General features: G+C 39.4%; 1 protein-coding gene across 6 annotated transcripts in view; it reads left to right on the top strand.

The window, feature by feature from the left end:
* arhgap26 (Rho GTPase activating protein 26) overlaps window positions 1–21,375 on the top strand; it is a 306,778-nt gene that overhangs the window by 58,382 nt on the left and 227,021 nt on the right. For all 6 annotated transcript variants that reach the window (XM_062973896.1, XM_008104704.3, XM_008104707.3 and 3 more), the window contains exons 2-4: window positions 14,877–14,972; window positions 15,892–15,953; window positions 18,504–18,575. In XM_062973896.1, coding sequence (XP_062829966.1) covers window positions 14,877–14,972; window positions 15,892–15,953; window positions 18,504–18,575 — 230 coding nt within the window. The remainder of the gene's footprint in view (window positions 1–14,876; window positions 14,973–15,891; window positions 15,954–18,503; window positions 18,576–21,375) is intronic.

The following is a 21,375-nucleotide window of genomic DNA, read 5'->3' on the forward strand; positions in this document are numbered from 1 at the left end:
TATAGTACTGACACAAAAAACATACTTTAAATCCCAACAGTGGCACCACATTGATGGTTGGGTTGAAATATGATTTAGAAGGCTCAGTGTTGTCTTTCTTTGAGAAATATGGTCCTAGTTGTCTTTGTTGTAATTAGTGCTCATAATTCTCTTACTTCTAACTTTGGAGGAAGGAAGAAAAGCTTAAACTCTGGAAGGATTGTATTTCCTGTTAAATTTGAGACTATTGAGCAACATGCTGCAGTTTGCTGAAAGGAAGTACAGAAATAACATCTGTATCTTATAGAGCCTTGCTCCTTTTAGACTAAGTGTACTGAGTGTTCTGATCTTTATTGAGCTTTTGCCAGTTTAATGTTGCTATTGTTGCTTTCGTGCACTGATGTCTTTGCTATGATACTATTAGGCATGTGTGTGATTACACATATGTGTGCATTCCCATGTATTGCTTCTTCCACCCAAAGATTATCAAAGCCCCTCCTTTGTTTCCCCTTCTATATTAAAGCTTGCATAAACAGTAAGATCAATCGGTTTACCGACTCCGGAGCATGCGACGTATAATTTCCCATGAGAGAAGCAATTGTTTTCTAATTTCAAGCCGCACACTTGCAAAGATTGCCCCTGCACTTTATTGCTAATCATTGCGATTGCAAGGCATATTGGAAGTTGAAGTCATGTGAACTCAAACGCCATGTTGGTTGGAATGAGTGGGATTCCTAGGGCAATCACCTCCAACTCCTATGTGTATGTAGAGCTGGCTATGTTAGGTCTGTGTGCCAAGTTTGATCCAGATCTGTTGTCGGCTGGGTTTAGTGCGCTCTGGATAAGTGTGAACTACAATTCTCATAATCAAGGTCAATGCCCACAAACTATAGCAGTATGTTTGGTTGGTCATGGGGGTTCTCTGTGCCAAGTTTGGTCTCGGTCCAGTGTTGGTGGTGGTCACAGTTTATCTGGATGCAGGTGAACTATAACCTCTTTCAATCAAGGTCAATATTCCCCAAACTTCGTCAATATTTTCTGTTGGTCATGGGGAAATCTGTGTGTCAAGTTTTGTCCAGATTCTTCATTTGTGTAGGTCTCAGTGGTTTGTTGAAGTTGGAGCTGAATCGGGTGAATGTCCATTCATGGTCAATCCTGCTCCTATTGGCACCAGGATGTGAAGTGGGTAATGGGATATCTTTGTGCCAAATATGTTCCAGGTCCGTCGTTCGGGGGGGGGGGGGGGTCGCAGTGGTCTGATTCGAGTGAAGGTACCAGCAATTACCCACAGAATTTCAGCACTGTGGGTAATTGCTGGTAGCTTTCCTGTGTTTGTTTAGCTCCAACCAGCAGGTGGAGCGAGTTCCCAGCCTTTTCAACTAAGTTTGTTTTAATCTGGATTATTTCCCAGGATAATCCAGATTATATCCTGAGTTTGGGTTTTTCGAGTTCTTTTTGGTCATTGTTATTTCACACTGAATAGAAAGTGTTTTGAGCCCTTTTTTGGTTGCTTCTTAGGCTCTTTTGTGTTGTTTTTTTTGCAATAAACTGAGTTACTTATGTTGACTGGCGTCTGACTCGTAACAATTTGCATCTTCATTTTCTGTAGAGATGCCTATGTCGGTCAAGCACTAAGTGTCTTTCAGCACTTCTTTCTGTAATAGGGCTGGAAACTAGAGAGATTAGAGTCTTTACCATACCTTTCAAAAGGAAAATATTTGTAAAATAGGGAAAAATGGGAAAGTGTGTAATTTGTTCTGATAGCTGCAGATAGAATGAACACAAACTACTCAAACTATTTACATTTTGAAAATGTCAGTGGAGATGCCCGTCCCGTATTTTGTAACTCAGTCTATACATTACCAGGAACTCCACAATCTCCCTTACATTCTCTGTCTTTAAAATCTTAGAGTGTTGTGTTATGCAATATGCATATACTGGACTAGGGAAGGGCAGTGGCAGTAGCAAGAAGCAAGGACCTGTTTCAACTTCTGCTGATGGTCCTGAAGCCTACAGGCAGAATGGGGCAATAGAGGGAGCCCAGGTCTTCATCAAATACTGTGTCCCGTTCATGTTTATTAGCAATGTGGTTCACTCCATATTGTATGTTGTGAGTCCAGTGACCCCTGAGCTTGAGTTGAATTAGGAGATCCGCTTCCCTTAGAATGGTAGTATATGACAGGTAAAACTTACACATACATGTAATATATTTGTGTAATATGTATAAATTGGAGGATGCTAAAAGCTTCTGACTATGTTCTCCCTGTATTTCTCCCTCAGTATTGATACTCAGTGGAAATTACAGAAGAAGCTCATTTAATCTGAGAAATGTGTTAAGGTTTTGAGTATTTTCTAGAGAGAGAAACTCGTGTCTTACTCAATTTCTTTTTGAGGCCAGAGAGAAATTATCTTATGTAGCTGCTTTCCCCAACACAGAAAGGAACAGACCAAGAGAAAGATTTCTTTCTTGAACAACTGTTCTTTTGATGTGGTCAGTGTATATCCTCCCTTCCCTTTCCCCTCTTAATAGCGAACATTGTCTTCGGGCAGTTTCATTATATTGGGTTAAATACTACTGTAATTATTATTAATAGTACTGCTTGTGCTAATGTATACAACCCTTCCTCATGGGATTTTTATGTTGATTTTTTCTTGTCTTAACATTGATGCTTTAAGTCTGTTTTTCTCAGTTTGATGATGATATTAAAAACTCCTTTCATATGTGAATTGTTTTGTAAGAAGGAACAATCAAAATGCATCTTCAGTAGAGGAATGTGCTCACTTATCTTGTTTTACAAATCTTTTAAAAATCTATATTTTTGTTTGTGATGGCACACACATTTTTAAGAGTGATGCATAATTTTTTATGATCTCTGGCAGTGATGGCCAACCTTTGATCCTCCATGTGTTGTGGACTACAACTCCCAGAAACCTCAGCCATCTTACCAGCTGTTAGGAATTATGGGAGCTGAAGTATGAAACATCTGGAGGATCAAAGGTTGGGAACCACTTTTCTATGGCATCAAAGGATTTGGGGCAATTTATAAAGTATGGGCTGAGCTAATTTGAAATTCTTTGGTCATTTGATCCATTATGTTTTCAAGATGATCTCTAATGCCTCTTCCTTTCTTGAACCCAATTTAGACATTGACTTTTTTTTTTACTTCATTTTGTGGGAGAAATCCTTGTAGAATTTGAACATCACTTTGCTTGCATGGGAAATTAATGTAATGAGCCTGTGTTACTGCAATTTCTGGATTCCCCATTCTTGGGGGCTGGAATGTGTATTGAGCATTTCCAATCTTGTGAGTCATTGTTTTGTTTTCCAGATTTTAATTAGAACTAGAGTAGATTCTGTCTCAGGAGCTTGAAATATCTTTCTTGTAATGATTTATTTCTCACAAGAGCTCTGAATGAAACTTCAACTTCATCTTCTAAAATTAAAGGTTGATTTTCAAATGGCTTCATCTGATGAATCTATCATCCTTTCATCTCTTTTATATAATCCTGAGTGTATTGTTTTCATTGTTTTATTATTTGTACTTGATCATGTAATGTGTTCCCTGCTGGTCATAGAGCACCCCCAGTCTTGATTTAAATTTCCCTTAGATTTCTCAAATCTTGTTCTTTCTGTTGTTGTTGTTGTTGTTGTTGTTGTTGTGTTCCCTTTTCTTTGCACTGGTTATTATATGCTCAAATTGCTAAACTGTTGTATTCAGGGTTCTGACTCTCTTTCTGTCAGCTTTTACTTTTGCTTCTCATCTATCCTTATCTGTTTGAAGAGTTTCAACTGTCATGCTTTGAGGATTCTCTTGCTTTTGAAACCCCTCCCTGACAGTGTCCCTGTCTTCAGTCCATAGTTATTTTGGGTCCAGGCCAATTTGGCTTAGTAGTACAAATATATTTTGAAAATCTGTAGGTATACATAGGGAAAGGTCTCTACTTGAGGAAAGCAAGGCCATACTATTCTCCTGATACTATTCTCCTGATTCCCACATGGTCATTCTAAATGCCTTAACAAGGCTGTTAAGCAATCCCCTTCTATTTTCTGCTAGCACATCTGAAGGAAGGAATGGATGAGCATGGTTCCTGTCTGCAGTTAAACGATGATCAACCAGGAATCCAGGTGCCCTATATACTCATGTATAGGTCTAGAAAATTTAGAAAAAAATTAACTACAAAAATGTGGGTAGATTTATCTACTGATCAATGTTAGTACTGTGTCTTAACTCTTATAAATAAAGTAATCACCCTTTCTCTTAAGTAAAGTGACAAAAGACGAGAGCCTAGTCTATCTAAAAATCTAAAAGAAGCACTGATCCTCTCTACTCTCTCCATGGTGCAACTTCGGGTCTTCTTGAATGCCTGGGTAGGGATGGTGGCAGCCAGAGTCAGCTGGCCTCCAAGGTAGCTTCAGTGCTTTCCCCTTTCTAATGTAATCAAAATTCATCGTTTTGGCCCCAAAATTTGCCTTCGACTTAAACATGCAGTCAACTCATACAAGAGTATTTACAGTATATTATTATATGCAAACTTAGTCTTTCTCACTTTTCATACAATTCTTTTTTTAATCAGGAAGTAAATATGTGGATATGTTTTCTTTGTTGGAAGTAAAGATGTGGAAACTAAGAATATTCAGAAGTAGTTTTCGAGTTTACAATAAATTATTCCAAAAGGAGAGAATGTAGCACTTGAAAGGCAGAGTTGCTTTTTTCCTATCACCCTTTTGGGAAATGTATTCGTTGTTCTGCAGAGCATCCCTTTTTAAAAATCAAAATGACCACTATCCAAATATTGAGTGGAACGGTTCTGTTAGGAACTTTAGCTTTGTATCACTCCAACGTATTTTTCTTACCAGGGTTTGAATCCCACTTAGCCAAAGAAATCCACTAAGCAGCCTTTGGCAAGTCATACTCTATCAGTCTAAGAAGAAGGCAATGGCATGCCTCTACTGAACAAACCTTGCCAAAAAAAATCCACAGTCCTATTACAGGGTCACCAGAAGTCAGAGTCAACTTGAATGATCAAGGAAATGGTGGGACCACTGCTTAGCGAGGATGGTAAAATAATAACTGATCGCAGAACTGCTCAGTACCAATTTGGTTTAACCCTTTCCCTCAAGAGGTCTGTGTGTAGAAAGAGTTGTCATCGATGACTTTCTTCAAACTGAAAGGAAGTCTTAAATGAAGCGCTATTACTCTATAACAGGCCCCAGTAGCTGTTGTTTGCAGGTCTTAAAGAAATTCCACATGACCACACACATTGCATATAATGTCACTTGCAGTTTGGCTTCTCAGGCCTGGTGCCTAGATGGCATTCAGAAGGTCTGTGCTGAAAAAATCTTGGTGTGTCAACTGTGGAATGGCTTTCCCTTGAAGACTCATCAGAGTCAAAGACTGACCACTTTCAATCTTGGTTTGCGAGGATCATAAATTCCTCACTGGATCACGGACAATTACCAAGTAGCCTGAAACAGGCAACTGTGAGACCAGTCCTGAAAAAGGCGTCCCTAGATTCCTCAGTTCTTAACAACTACCGTCCAATTTCTGATCTCCCCTTTTTGGGCAAGGTTCTAGAGCGAATGGTGGCATCTCAGTTGCAGGGGCTCTTGGATTAAACCGATTATCTTGATCCATCGCAATCTGGTTTCAGGCCTGGTCACGGTACGGAGGTGACTTTGGTCACCTTGGTGGATGACCTCCGCAGAGAACTAGACAGGGGGAGTGTTTCCTTGTTGGTTTTCCTGGACATTTCAGTTGCTTTCGATACTATCAACCATGGTATCCTTCTGGGGTGGCTCTCAGGAATGGGTTTTGGGGGCACTGATTTCCTGGAGGGTCGCACCCAGTTGTTGAAGCTAGGAGAAACTTGCTCAGATACCTGGCCTTTGACCTGTGCGGTCCTGCAAGGTTCCATTCTTTCTCCCATGCTTTTTACCATCAACATGGAACAACTGGGCGAGGTCATCTGAAGTTTTGAAGTTTGGTCAGTTGTGGGGTCGATCGATAGGGTGGCTACCTGTGCTCGATGGGATTACACTCCCCCTGAGGACACAGGTCTGCACTCTGGGGGTCCTCCTGGACTCAGGGCTGACGCTTGATGCTTAGGTGTTGGTGGTGGCTGGGAGGGCCTTTGCGCAGTTAAAACTTGTGCATCTCGAGAAACCTGACTTGGCTACAGTGGTCTATGCCTTGGTTACATCTAGATTAGATTACTGCAGTGCACTCCACGTGGGGCTACCTTTGAAGATGGCCTGAAAACTGCAACTGGTGCAAAGATCGGCAGACAGGTTGTTAACTGGAGCTAGTTACAGGGAGCGTACAACATCTCTACTGAAGCAGATCCGCTGGCTGCTGATAAGTTTCCAGTCTCAATTCAAAGTGCAGGTTATTACCTATAAATCCCTAAACTGTTTGGGTCCTGCTTTTTTTTTGTGACCATATCTCTCTATACAAATCGGCACAAGCTCTAAGATCTGCCAGGGGAGCCCTTCTCTTGCTCCTGCCCCCATCACAAGCACGGTTGGTAGGGATGAGGAGAGGGCCTTCTCGGTGGTGGCCCCTTGGCTCAGGAACTCACTCACCAGGGAGATTAGATTTGTCCGCTTTCCATATAGACTTGAAAATTTGGATGTGTCAACATGCCTTTGAATAATGGTTTAGCTCGCAATCATGGCTGCCCAGCTCTAATTTATTTATTGTTTTGGTTTTCCAGTACTTTATTTCCAGCCCTAGCCCTATTGTTCTGCATTTTTCACAAGCCTTGCCCTTCCATCTCAAATCTGAACATGCCCACTTTTTTCCAGTTATTGATTGTGATGTTGAATGGTGTATTTTTATAATTTTTTTGGTTTTCATTGTTTTAATTATACTGTTTATTGATTAAATGTTTTTAATTATGTAACTTTGAATTCTTTGTTTATGCTGGACTTGGTCCCATGTAAGCTGCCCTGAGTCCCTTTGGGGAGATGGAGGTGGGTTTATAAGAATAAAGTTGTTATTATTTCTGAAAGGCCTGAAAAATAGAACACCGAAATACTTTTTTCATCTGACCTTTCATTATCAAATGACACTGGCAATCATACTTAGGTGGTTGTTTTTAGAAAAAGTTTTAAAAATGTCTTCATGCCTGAAGAACTTGGAAACTTTTGTATTATTTTGTTTTTATAGTGTTCTGGGAAGGGGGCACTGCAGCCAGGAATTAAAGGGAACAGTTGGCAAGGATGTGTTTTCTGGCATGAGATGGCAACTGGCTACTAGACTTCATTGTTTAATTAACAGTTACGGCAGACTTTGCCGTCTGTTTGTTTTCATTGTAGATCTAAATATCTGTCTCATCTGAAGTTTTAGTTGACATACTAACTGGTGCTTAGACAGTGTAACAGAAAACAACATGTTTGATTTGTATTTATATATTAGTTCGTGTTTCTGTGTGGAAATTCCCTTCACAGCCCCAGTGAACATTCCTTTGGATATCATTCCTTAAATTGTCTCCTTCCTGTCACTAAGCTAATACGTGTTCCTGCCATAGACTTGTCCTTTGTTGTGGATGCCAGCTGAATACTGGAAGAGATTAATATGGAAATAAATATTTCTTCTGGGATCTTTGTAAGTGTGCAGTCTGAGGCCTGAAATGACACAGTTTTCTATTTGTTTGTTCTGGCTTTTATCAGGTTTCTTCCTTGATTTCCATTTTTTTCTCTTTTTTCATGTATATGCTTTAGGAGTAGTCCAATTAGTCTAAAAATGAGCATCTACTGTGTACAGAGGTGCGTATTGAATGTTTTCTGAAAATGTTGGCATTAAATCAGATTCTGGTGCCCTCCATTGTTTTCAGGGCCATTCTGAAACATTCCTTTTAATTTTTCTCCAGTTGGCTTGTCATTTCTTACCAAGTAGCTGCTTTCATTAGTTTCTTTCCAAATGGTGACTTCCTATTATTGGAAATAGAAGGCTTGACAGCTTGTGGGTTGTGCTGTGAATGTGATACGATTGTACATCTGTGCAACTAGTAAGATTTCCTGTATGGTTGTGTGATAAACCAAAACTACAAGAGAGGATAATAATGTTTTATAGAGAAGGTGGTTCCAATTTCATGTGCCTGTTTTAGGGAGACACTCTGGGGCAATGGATTGAGGCTTGAGGTATGACTCTGGAGACCAAGGTTCAAATCCCTGCTGAACTGTGGAAATGCATTGAGTGGCCTTGAGCAAGGCACGCTTTCCCAGCCTCAGAGGAAGGCAGTGACAAAACCCCTCAGAACAAATTTTGTGCAGAAAATCCCGTGATATGTTTGCCACAGTCTGGAAACAGCTTGAAGGCACATAACAAGAATGTATATTCTTTCCAGAAGCAAACCCTTCACAAACTTGTGGTTTCTTTTGCATTCTTCACAATCAGTGAAAGAAAAACTTAAATCAAGAGTATTCTGAACAGTATATTAAAGTGAATATGTTACTAGGCAGTTTGGACATTTTCAAATTCAAGGAAAAACTCTTCCTTCAATGCCTGATGTAGTCGCCAGTGTGTCCTATAGAAAGGCGTTGTTGCTTGCCATCTAGCGGGGGAAGAAGATAATTCCTGTCCTGCTCATGACAGATGGACTGAATTGTTAGAGCCACGTCAGGATGAGTGTTAAGGTCCAAAACACTTCTGATATTTCCTCCAGAGATTGGCACGCACTGCCATTATGATTTTATTAATCATAGTTCTGGGCTAAAGCAGTAGTTCCAGTGTTTCTATTTTGTTCCATTCTACAAGCAAGACTGAGACTGGGAGGTTAATGTTTTTGTCATCCAACTATTCATGTTACTTTGGTTTTGTTTATAGTTAAGCTTTCATACCTAAATGTATACCGTGTGTCCCAAAAATGTATACACTCTTTTAACAACAAATGGTAGCTCTGAGGATTATTTGAAGACTATGTAAATCTGTTTATATGTAGAAATGAATGTAATAATAATTATTTAATCAGAGTTTCATTTCATTTTAAATTATGATGTTATTTAAGGTATTCGAATTGTCATCTCTGCACTGCAATGGCTCGCTCACATTATTGAAGCAAAGAGTTACAAGTGTCACTTTAAGTTTCTCTTGTAATTATGTGATACTTCTCTACTATTCAAATATTTTATGTTGTACATCTTTTTTTAAAAAATGCAAGAAATACGCATGTAAGGATTTTTAGAATGTAACCCCCATTTCCATGTAGGATATGTTCCCTTACCTTAGGTGGATATACAAAACTGTGGATAATAGTGAACCCTATTGAAATGAAGGCTTTCCATCCTAAGAATAACAGAGTTGTACTGACGTGACTAGAGAATGCCCAGAGAGACATATTTTGTTGGATGTGGTTAAATAAAATGGCAAGTATCAGTCCCGCGGATACAGGATCTACATTTTTGGAAGGGCGCTCAGCATATGTGGATGCTCCATTATCTGGATGAATTTAACATGTACAGATTGGGTATCTATTATCCGAAATGTTTGGGACCAAAATGTTTTGAATTTTAAATTATTTTGGATTTTGGAATACTTGTATTTGCATATATGTAGATAATCTGGAGGTGGAATCAAAGTCTAAACCTAATATTCATGTATGCCTCATATAATCCTTACACAAGTAGCGTGAAGGTAATTATGTACACAATATTTGAAATAATTTTGTGCATAAAACTAAGTATGAAACAAAGTACACTGAACCATCAAAAAGCAAAGGTGTCTCAATCTCAGCCACTATGGATGTTTTTGGGATTTCAAGTTTTTCAAATTTTGGAATTATAGATAAGAGATGCCCAACCTGTATTGGATTATTTTTCTGTGCCACTAGAATACTGGCCAGCATGTCAGAATCTTTGTGTTGTTTAACTGTTTTGTTTCTATAATTACCTGGGTGGAAATGTTACTTTCCATTGCAATGGGTGCTGTTAAGCAGAGTTGCTTCTTGCACTTGACTTTTGAAATGCATTTCTTTGTTTCACTTGATGACTTTGACAGATTACCAGGTTTTACAGTGGTGGATCAACTTTTCTTTTCTCTCTCATGGAATGGGGCATTTGGATCATTCCCTGCAATTGACAGGACTGAATGATGGTATGGTTAATGCATTTAGACTGGGAATTCACAACACATACTGCAGTAAGACCGTCTTGTGGTGTGTGCAAGTACAAAAAACGTAAAGAGTAGCAGAACACTCTGCAAACAAACTCAGTGGCAAGAGGTCAGCATACAGCTTACAGCAAAAGGAAATGACTCCTTATGTAATTAACATTTGGTTCCTTTATTATTAATAGAATGACGGAAAGCTGGCATAGCTTCTGAGTAGCTAGGTTAAACTCAAAATCCTCCTGAGCCCTTCCATTTTAGAAAAGGGTTTTATTTTTTTTTCTTTGACAAACTCAATATGGAAGTGGGTCTTGTTTGCAAAAGAAAACATTTTGGAAGGCTTGGGGATTATCTGACTTGGTTTATTAAGTGGATTAGGGGGTTCCACTCCAATTAGGTTTGTTGGGATAACATCTGGTAAGAACAGAGGATACAGTGTTTGAAGGGTTATTTCTGGAGTGACTCTTAAGTCATTTTATTGAAGTGGTTTTTGGACAGTTTCTGTTGGCTTTTATCCCACACACAAACTACAGTTTCTCAGCTATAGTAACCCAGTGGACGGGGGCAATGGGAACCTGGCTTTTTTCTGGAGAAGATTCTGATATATTCTCTTTGCAAGAGAGGCATCAAGAGGTTAGTCATACATAAATATAGTTTCTTTCACTGACAAGGCACATTGGTGGTATTTTTCAGAATAAGAATATGATTATATAGTGTGTTTGGATGCTCATTTTGAACACTGAACATTATGCCTAAAAAGAAAGGGCTTTAGGCTAATATCTTAGTTGCACTGATTTCAGCTGATAACATTAAACAACTTTAACGATGGTTTGTTAGCAAGGCAACTAAAGTTTGGAAGTAAGGAGTTTTGTAAGAATGAACTTGATTAATTTCCTCCTCTCTCTGTACTCATTACAAGTTGAGTCCAAACTCCATTGAAAGTGGGTTTGGCTTGTAATTTGTTTTGCTGTAGCTTCCATCAAGCTTCGCCCTACTGTAGTGACAATTTAGTGATGCTTCTCTGTAAGTCCTCCATCCCTTTCTTCTCCTTTGTCCTCATGAGTGGACATGAGCTATAGGAATATTCAATTTGTCCTGCTGGACCAGACCAAAGACTTGTCCAGCATTGTGTTCACACAGCAACTTACTGGTCACCTACAGGAAGTCCACCAGGAGGATATGAACACAATTGTATCCTCTCATTTGTGGCCCACAGCCACTGATACAGAGAGGCATATTGCTTTCCTTGTTGTTGTCTGCATTTAAGTCATTCCCGACATATGACAGCCATATGGCAAATCAGTCACTGAGTTTTCTTGGCATAATTTGTTCAGAGGAGGTTTGCCTTCCTTTGAGCCTGAGAGTGACTTGCCCAAGATCACCCAGTAGATTTCTGAGGCTGAGCAGGGTCAAATCCTGGCCTCTCTGTGTCCTAGTTCAAGACTAGTTGATATCTGTTGAGGGAGGAGGATGGGTATGGATAACTGCAAATATATGCATGGAGAATGAAATCTGGAGTTATCTGTCTTTTTTTCTGCCTGGTGTTTGTTTTGTGCCTGTCACTGTAATCATTCCAGGAAGTCTCACTGAGAACTGTGCGACATTTCAGTACTGATATTAAAAGAACATTCATATCTTTATCACATTGGGATCATGCAGAACGTGTGAATGGTTTTGCTTTCATTTTTAAAAAGTTATATAAAAGTAATAAAGGAGCATGATAGCGATCTGGATGGGTAAGGCAAGGTTAGAGTTGTTCTTTATAACAAATAAAGGCAAACTGTGTGCTATGGTTAACACAAGGCTGCACTTTTTGCCCTCACCTCCACCTTCCATTTCTATTGTGGAGGGCTTTGATTTTGTCTCTCTATACGTAAAAGCATAAACAGGCTGTTACAACTGTCTGTGTGTTTTTAAATAAGCAGTTATTATTTCTGTATGGAATTGGAAACGCTTGACTTCCAGAAGAACAGATTTTTGGGTGTGAGATTTGTGCTCATCTGTTGGAAAGTGCAGAACACAATGCTGGGCTTAATTATTTCCAGGAACTCTTTCACACTGCAATATTATAATACTATGATTCCATACTATAGAATTCTGGGGTTTGTAGAATCATAGAATCATAGAGTTGGAAGAGATCACGTGGGCCATCTAGTGCAATCCCCTGCCATGCAGGAAAAGCACAATCAAAGTATCCCTGACAGATGTCCATCCAGCCTCTGTTTAAAAGTTTCCCAGGAAGGAGTTTCCACCATACTCTGAGGCAGAGAGTTCTACTGTTTATTTATTTACTGTATTTCTATCCCAATGTATCTCACCTCGGAGGGAATTCAGAGTGGCTTTCTAGTTTTGGCACTGTTGAACAGCTCATACGATCATGAAGTTCTTCCTAATGTTCAGGTGGAATTTCCTTGTCTGTAATTTGAACCCATTGCTCTTAGTCCTAGTTTCAAGGGGAGCAGAAAACAAGTCTGCTACTCTTTGGCAGTTGGCAAAACGTGCCAAAAGTGCTCCCTGGCTGAGGATCCTGAAGTCACCATTTCCTCTGCACTCCATTGCAAATCCCAGGATTTGGTTAGATGTTGCTGTGGCAGTTAAAATGGAATCATAGCAGTGTCACTGTGATGTGTGAAAGAGCCCCAGGCTTTCCTGCGAAATATCTCCTCACCTGAACCCTTGGAGAGCAGTCACAATGTTGAATTAGATCACTCGATCTTTATGTTCTGTTAGTTGGATTCACATCAACTAGTGGAAGGATGTTTCTATCAGAGCTTGGAAAAGTTACTTTTTTTGGATTTCCACTCCTAGAAAGTTCTGACTTGTACAATACAGAAGACACATTCTTCACTGATAACAGAGGGTATTAGCATCTTATGTTCTGTGATTTATGACAAAGCTTTGAGTGCATGTAAATGTGTAACTTTGGAGAGAGAATATAGAAATCTGCAAAGCTAAAATGCTATTAATTTTTTAGAAAACATTTTCAAATTCTGTTAGCATATCCCTGTTACAATATTTATATTTGAGTAGGAATATCTTCATTTTAACCTGGAATTTAAATTGAAGAACCCTTGGTGGCGTAGTGGATTAAAGCCTCGTGACTTGAAAGTTGGGTTGCTGACCTGAAGGCTGCCAGGTTCGAATCCCATCCGGGGAGAGCGCAGATGAGCTCCCTCTATCAACTCCAGCTCCATGCAGGACATGAAACAAGCCTCCCACAAGGATGGTAAAAACATCAAAACATTCTGGCGTCCCCTGGGCAAGGTCCTTGCAGACAGCCAATTCTCTCACTCCAGAAGCAACTCAAGTTGCTCCTGACACGAAAAAAACAAACAAAACAAAAAACCTGGAATTTATTTCTATTGTTGGAAAATACGTTAAAAGGGCTGCTTTGCAAATTAAATATTTTATTTATTCAGTCTATAAAATGGCTATGAGTTTTGGCAAGGGTGTTCAAAAGACCTTGCTTGTCGACCTAGCCTATTAACTAACTGCACTCGATTGTTAATGATGGCTTACACAAATTTAATAATGTATTTTGTTATTACAGTAGAGTCTCACTTATCCAACACTCGCTTATCCAACGTTCTGGATTATCCCAACGCATTTTTGTAGTCAATGTTTTCAATATATCGTGATATTTTGGTGATATTTGGTAAATACAGTAATTACTACATAGCATTACTGCATATTGAACTACTTTTTCTGTCAAATTTGTTGTATAACATGATATTTTGGTGCTTAATTTGTAAAATCATAACCTAATTTGACGTTTAATAGGCTTTTCCTTAATGCCTCCTTATTACCCAACATATTCGCTTATCCAACATTCTGCTGGCCCGTTTATGTTGGATAAGTGAGACTGTACTGTATATGGAAATATATTCTACCGAATTGTTAGGGACAAACCTTTAAGTGAATATGGATAGTATACAACTTGAGGTATAGAAGCAAGCTTTTTAGATTCCACGAATGATTTGTATACAGTAGTTACTTGTCATGTTTCAGAAATATAATAGATCATTCAGCTAAAATAGGTAGCCCAACATAATCTACAGATTGGCATGTTTATAATAATTACTGAAAAATATTTGAATGTAAATGCATATATGTTATTTTAATGCAAACTTCAGTGAACTTGGAGACAATAAGAAACAACTGTTATATGTTGGCTATTGTAAGGATGCTCTGAGTCCCCCTTGGGGTGAGAAGGGCGGGGAACAAATACGGTAATAATAAATTCGTAAAGGAAATAAGATGTTTTTTGGACTTCTGACAGTTGTGATTTAAGATCATTCACAAGTTGTTGTAATGTAGCAGTTCCTTAAGTTTTGCTTTTCAAAGCAGAATTCTATTCCCAAAATGGCAAAGTTTGTTCCTTGAGTTCCATTCAACATGCCTTCAGTGTATGTACCTCTGAATTGCCTGTTGACCTATGGCAAGTGGCAACCCCATGAATCTCACAAGGTTTTCTTAGGCAAAGAATCCTCAAAGCTGGTTTTACCAGTTCCCTCCTCTGAAATATAGCATACTACACATGGTAGTCATTGGTGGTCTTCCATCCAAGTACTAATCAGGGATGACCCTAATTACCTTCCAAGATCAGACAGGATTTGGAGGGCATTTAAGCATACCATGGACTTCAGAGTTTCTCATGTTTTGAGATGTCCCTCACCACTATCCACCAAACTTATCTGAAGAGAAGGAGACTACATTAAAGTTAGTAAGAAGTTATATTCTAGTGATATGTGGTTCAGTATTTAATATCACTTTCCAACTCTTTTTTGGCAGATCTGTCTTCAGCAAAACGGAAGTTTGCAGATTCCTTGAATGATTTTAAGTTTCGATGTATAGGTGATGCTGAAACGGATGATGAAATATGTATAGGTAAGTGTGTAGGCTTCAATAAGCCCTGTGGAGCTTGATGCAGATTGTCTATTTCAGTTGTTTAAGTAGGAGGAATTCTCGTTAGCACAATGTGCAAAATGCCACCTACAGTGGACCAGCAGATATGACTCTGTAAATTATTAGTCAGATTTTGCAGATGGTTGATGGAAAGGTTTTGTTCTCCCTCAGATATGACTTAGAACCAGATGTACTTTTGCTTCATCTTTTTAGATCATTTTCTTAGACCTGTGAATGAATTGGTATTGAAGATTAGGTCCATAACTGAAAGTGTGGAGTGTAATGTTCTGTCTTTTCTGTTGACTGTTGGATCCCCATCAAAGAAAATAAGAAATGGCAATGAAAAATCGAGTAATATTTACTTTGCACCTCAACCAGAATTATCTGGGGCCTGGCCATGAGCTCTTTCTAGCTTTTGAAAGGACCGTGTAGCAGAACTAACTGCTTAGTATGCTTATAGATAAGGAGACATGTTGTAGAAACATGGCTTACCATAAAAAATACTATGAACATTTTATGAGGGTCTATTCTACACAATGCTGTTATTTATTTAAATCTTGCCTTTTCTTCTTCCTTTCTGAGATTTAAAGTACTGGAAGAAGAGAGCAATGGTCAGCTGTCCAATTAGTCATTATTAAAACCATTCCTCCCAAACATGGAAAAGCAGCAATAAGGGCTACTGGTGTGGGCTAGATACAGTGAAATGTGTGCACAGAATACTGCAGAAAGTCATTTGCGATTCCCCATGTATTTTAAAGCAAGCTGAAATGCTTCCTAGCAATTTATTAGGAGGGGAAGGGGGTTGGTAGTGCATGGGTTGGTGGAAAAGTGATCTATCTCTTAGAAAAAATAAAGTCCTCAGTGTAGCCAGTCTGGTAATTTTCTTTTCCTTTTCATTTAGCAAAATCCTTGCAAGAGTTTGCTGCTGTTCTTAGAAACCTAGAAGATGAGCGCATACGCATGGTATGAACTTCAGAGAGCTTAAGTCTTTTTATGTATGGCATTTTGGGAAAGAGTGAGAAGGCATCGATAATGAGCCTTGGGGGCTGTATGGGTTACAGCAGTGTAAGGAGGGGATATAGAAAATCACAAGAAAAAAAACAGATCTCATCTAGGTGAAAATAAAAGATCTGTGCACTTGCTATTTGCTGATTATGTATGACATCAGATGGATATACCCTGGTCATGGGAAGAAGACTGTAAGCAATTTCTTTGCTATTCCTTCCTGCTTTGGCTCATGGCTGTGGTATAGGCCCAACAGCCAGAATTGTCAGCTTTTGTGCTTCTAAGAATGGCAATATTCATCCTTGGAAAGTAAGTCTTGGCAGCAGAACAGGAATAGTAAACCATGATGAACTGCCTACTGCTGAATCCAGTTGGTCTTGCACTCAAGAGAACAAAGACCGTATTGTGTCGACAAGCCTGTTTATACATTTTTGTTCTTAGTTGGAGTAAAATTTCCCTGATAGTGTTAAATGCAGATGTTGTAGAGTTGGGTGAAATGTGCTGATTGTGTCTACATTTTCCACCTTCACGATATGCTTCTAATAACTCAGCAACAGATGCCAGTGCCACCCACACATATATAAACACGCACACTAGCATGGAGTTGCACCCATCTTTTCTTGCTGCTCTTCCCAAGTATCTTTGAATGTAGTAGAAGTACGTGTTCATGGGGGCTCACAACTATGAAATAGAAACACAGTATAATTGAAGCACAATTCCCTTGTATTATATTGTGATTTCTAAGATGAAAAATCTAAAACTGGCTGAAACCGCATTAACAGAAGCAGGGAGAACATCCTAAAATCCTGTAAGGAAAGAAAAGTTTTGATATTTATTATTTATTACATGCATTTATACCCCGCCCTTCTCCCCGAGGGGACTCAGAGCGGCTTACATTCTGCCACGAGGGCCCCACCACCGAGAAGGCCCTGTCCCTCATCCCCACCAGCCGCGCCTGCGAGGCAGGTGGGATCGGGAGCAGGGCCTCCCCGGAAGATCTTAAGGTTCTAACGGGCTCATAGGAGGAGATACGTTCGGATAGATAGGCAGGACCAGAACCGTTTAGGGCTTTGTAGGTCAAAATCAGCACTTTGAATTGGGCTTAGTAGCATATCGGCAGCCAGTGGAGCTGGCTTAGCAGGGGGGTTGTATGCTCCCTGTAAGCCGCTCCCGTTATTAACCTGGCTGCCGCCCGCTGCACCAGCTGGAGCTTCCGGGCCGTCTTCAAAGGCAGCCCCACGTAGAGTGCGTTGCAGTAATCCAGCCGGGATGTGACCAGAGCGTGGACCACCGTGGCCAAGTCAGACCTCCCAAGGAACGGGCGCAGCTGGCGCACGAGGCGGAGTTGTGCAAAGGCTCTCCTGGCCACTGCTGAAACCTGAGGCTCCAGGCTCATTCCAGATAACATTCCAGAATGCTCTTAAAGAGGTGGTCAATAGGCTTTCCCAAAAGCTAGGCAAACAAACCAAACTTCTGAGCAAATTCTCAGGTGGCAAACACATACTGAGCAGAAGAATGGTGTGAAATGAGGAAGCCTTTCAGATGGCCTTGTTTCAAATCTAAAGCATCATCACAGAATCTTCTGGATTTATTTTATTTATTTATTTTCAGTATGTCTACCCCGCCCTTCTCCCCAAGGGGACTCAGGCCGGCTTACACAACTGGTAGGATCACTACCAGTACATCATAATACAATAAAATAAGAATAAAACAGTTAAAATAGTTAAATAACATAGTAATTTGGATGGCTACTTCTTGCCTGTCTATAATGCCTGACTTTTCTGACTACAGTTTAGGACAGGGTTATGGAACTGCAATCTTGATGCTAACCCCCCAAATGAAAGTGGGAAGCAACAATAGTACAATAAAATAATAAGTAGCCAGAGTTCGCCTTTCACCGTTATTTTTATGTTGGTGTCCTCTGGTTAGGGATCTGTACCTGGGGAAAAATTGTACAGATTCCTACTCATGAAGGACATTAAGAAGGAGAAGGAAAAACAACAAGTGTTTTACTTGCAACAACATATTACTTGCAATTTCATTTTGGAAATATACAATTGGATGTGTACATTTGTTCAGGATCAAATTATCTTCTCTGATTGACTTGCAACTGCTTTCACTACATCCTGTTGTATGAAATTTAAAAGAAGGAAAGGATTGCCTCAAAGGACACCAGAGTGACACCAGAATGGAGCAGTGGGCTGATTTTTGGAGCTATTTAGTCCTACAACTTTCTCTGCCCCCCCCCCCCCCCCCAAAAGGCTATATGTACAAGTTCACATTGCACAGTTCTTGAATTGTTCTAATTTGAAGTATTTATACATCAGCACCAGTTATATTTTTATACATGAGTGCAGATGCCCTTAATAATATAGTATGTAAAAATCTGATTCACATGGATTTCTTAGGGAGAATGCATCTGCTGTGGTAAGACAGAATTATACTAACTGAATGAAGAAGCTTCCAAAATGGAAGAGAGTGAATTTGTTTGTTTTGTTTCTATATCAGATTGAAAATGCCAGTGAAGTACTGATCACTCCTCTGGAGAAATTCCGTAAGGAGCAAATTGGTGCTGCTAAGGTACGTGGAAAATTGAGAATTCTTCCTCTTCTCTCTGCAGGAGATTTGAAGGTTGTTCTCAAGGATGGAGGAAATTTTCTGTGAGTCACTGATGACCCTTATTGTCAGATCCTTTCTCTCCATCATTCATTTTATGAGTTACAGGTAGTAGCAGTTGTTGCGTAATTCTTAGCTTGCTAAAAGTTGTCTTGAGAGATCTGTCAACACATATCTTCCAGTGATGATTGTAGTAGGTTGAAGTGCTTATGAGACCCACAGGCACACGATTGCTAAGCCCGCCTCCCCCCGCTTTATGGTTAATTCACACTTTGTGATGCATGCCTCCTGGTTTCATATATAACACAGAGTTTCCACTTTTCTGTTAAGGAGCTGATAACACTATGTAACAAAATCTGTTCCTGGTTTGAAAGTGTTATTTCCTGTTTGATTGTGTGGTACTTGCTTTGAAAGTAGTTGTTCGCTTCCAGAAACTTTGTTCTTGTGACTGCCAAAAAATGTTGAATTGGTTGAGACTCTAGCAGATATTCATTGAAAAACTATAGCAAAACGTGCTGCAAGATGTTCTGCAATAACAAAGATTTTGTAGTTTAATATACTTTCCCTGTGTTTTTATGATACTGTACAACCAATTAAGAAATGACATTTAGAACCCAGGGATAAAATAATAATAATAATAATAATAATAATAATAATAATAATAATAATAATAAAACTTTATTTATACCCCGCCACCATCTCCCCAACGGGGACTTGGGGCGGCTTACATGGGGCCATGCCCAAAACCATACAATATGACAGAATATAAAACAACATATCATAACACAATTTAACAATACAATAAATAATAACATACATTACAACCCAAAATTCAGAGAAAGCAATAAAAACCATAAAAAATAAAATCTTGTTACATAGTGTGATGTTAATAGTTCTTTGTCAAATAACTCTAGTTTTCTCATATGCAAAACCATTTTTGGATATTCTGTCTCTTATGCTCTCTATGGAGCATCAGCCAAATATTTTGTTAGCTTCAACAACAGTGCCTAGATTCTCTTCCCACTTCGAAACTGTGATTCAAATGCATTTGCTAAATCATTCCAAATGTATATCTCCATGATGTTATGTTCATCTTAGAAATGCTCTGCTGAATATGACAGTCTCTGCAGGAGTTGGCAGCCAAGCCATTATTTTTGCTAGAAATAAGTCCAGAGGGGAGCAGGTTTCATTTATGCTCTGAAAATATGCTCCCCCCACGATGATACTGTGTATGGATGAAAATTTCCATGGGTTCTCCCCTATTATCAGAGAAAAGCCAGACATAGCTGCTAAACCTGCTTTTATACCTGAGATACTTCTGTTCTTCCCAGTACTTACTGAATTGGAAGGCAGTGTATTGACTTCATTTGCATTGTGCGGGCAGGACTGCTGACTGGAAGGTCGGTGGTTCGAATCCAGGGAGCGAGGTTAGCTCCCGTCTGTCATCTCCAGCTTCCCATGCAGGGACATGAGAGAAACCTCCCACAGGATGGTAAAACATCCGGGCGTCCTTGCAGACGGTCAATTCTCTCACACCAGAAGGGACTTGCAGTTTCTCAAGTCGCTCCTGACACGAAAAAAAATAAATAAAAACATAGCCAACTTTGACAGGCTTTTTGATAGTGTGATGTCACATTTTCTTTGATACTAGATTGTTTGGGGATTTTTAAAAAAAGAAAAAAGAAGGCTATATTAGTTTTGTCATTCTACATATTTTATCTACACAACTCCGACAGCAGTGCTTCCCAAGTTGTCTGCTGTGCGGGACCAGCAATTATTATTATCTTTTCCCTCAAAATGCCACAGATACATTTGTGTCTAGTGTTATTTCTTTCTTTCCTGCAAACCTGCGGCAAACTGGCAATGGATAGCCCATAGATTTGGGTAACACTACCTTTGAAAGCAAAAAAAAGGCACAGAAGAAATTGAGTTATTGACAACAATTACTTGGTTTTCCAGAGGGAGTCCTGGAAATCTTTCTTTAAGATTTGTTTTATAGTGAACACTAGACACAATTCTACCTTTTATTCATCTGCTGCAAGCATTGTACTTTGTGTCTTGTCTTGCTGTGTTTCTATAGCAACATGTTGTTGCTGGTAAGATACATGGGCTTTTGCCAGTTTCTTTGGTCTTTATTCTTATAAACTGTAAAATCTTCATTGTGGAGCTTCTTTTATTACAGTAGCAATACCTAGAAGTGACACCAAAGCAGAAATCAAATTATAGAAAGCAATGGAATTAATTTAGCATTAACAGAAAAAAAACCCACATAGCCCCAAATTATCCTTAGTAATGTGTAATGGCGTAACGGCGCTCCATGAAGTCATACTGGCCACATGACCTTGGAGGTGTCTACGGACAACGCTGGCTCTTTGGCTTAGAAATGGAGATGAGCACCAACCCCCAGAGTCAGACATGACTGGACTTAACGTCAGGGGAAACCTTTACCTTTTAATGTGTAATGTGCCATCAGGTACTAATCTATTATCAAAGATAACACAGAGCACTTGATTAGCAGAAGTCACAACAAGATAACATAAAAACTCATCTGGCTTATTAAATTTTATTAAGTCTTACGTTATATGGCGGGATAAGTAATACCGGTAGTTGGAAGTTTCATTGCTTCCTATGGACAATTTTATTAGCTAGAGTGGAAAGGTACTTTTTAGACACTGTCATTTCCAAGTTGTTTTTAGAGCAGGCATGGGCAAACTTTGGCTCTTCAGATATTTTGGACTCTAATTCCCACAGTTCCTAACAGTCG

The sequence above is a fragment of the Anolis carolinensis genome, chromosome 2, assembly GCF_035594765.1.
Source record: "Anolis carolinensis isolate JA03-04 chromosome 2, rAnoCar3.1.pri, whole genome shotgun sequence".
Taxonomy (NCBI): domain Eukaryota; kingdom Metazoa; phylum Chordata; class Lepidosauria; order Squamata; family Dactyloidae; genus Anolis; species Anolis carolinensis.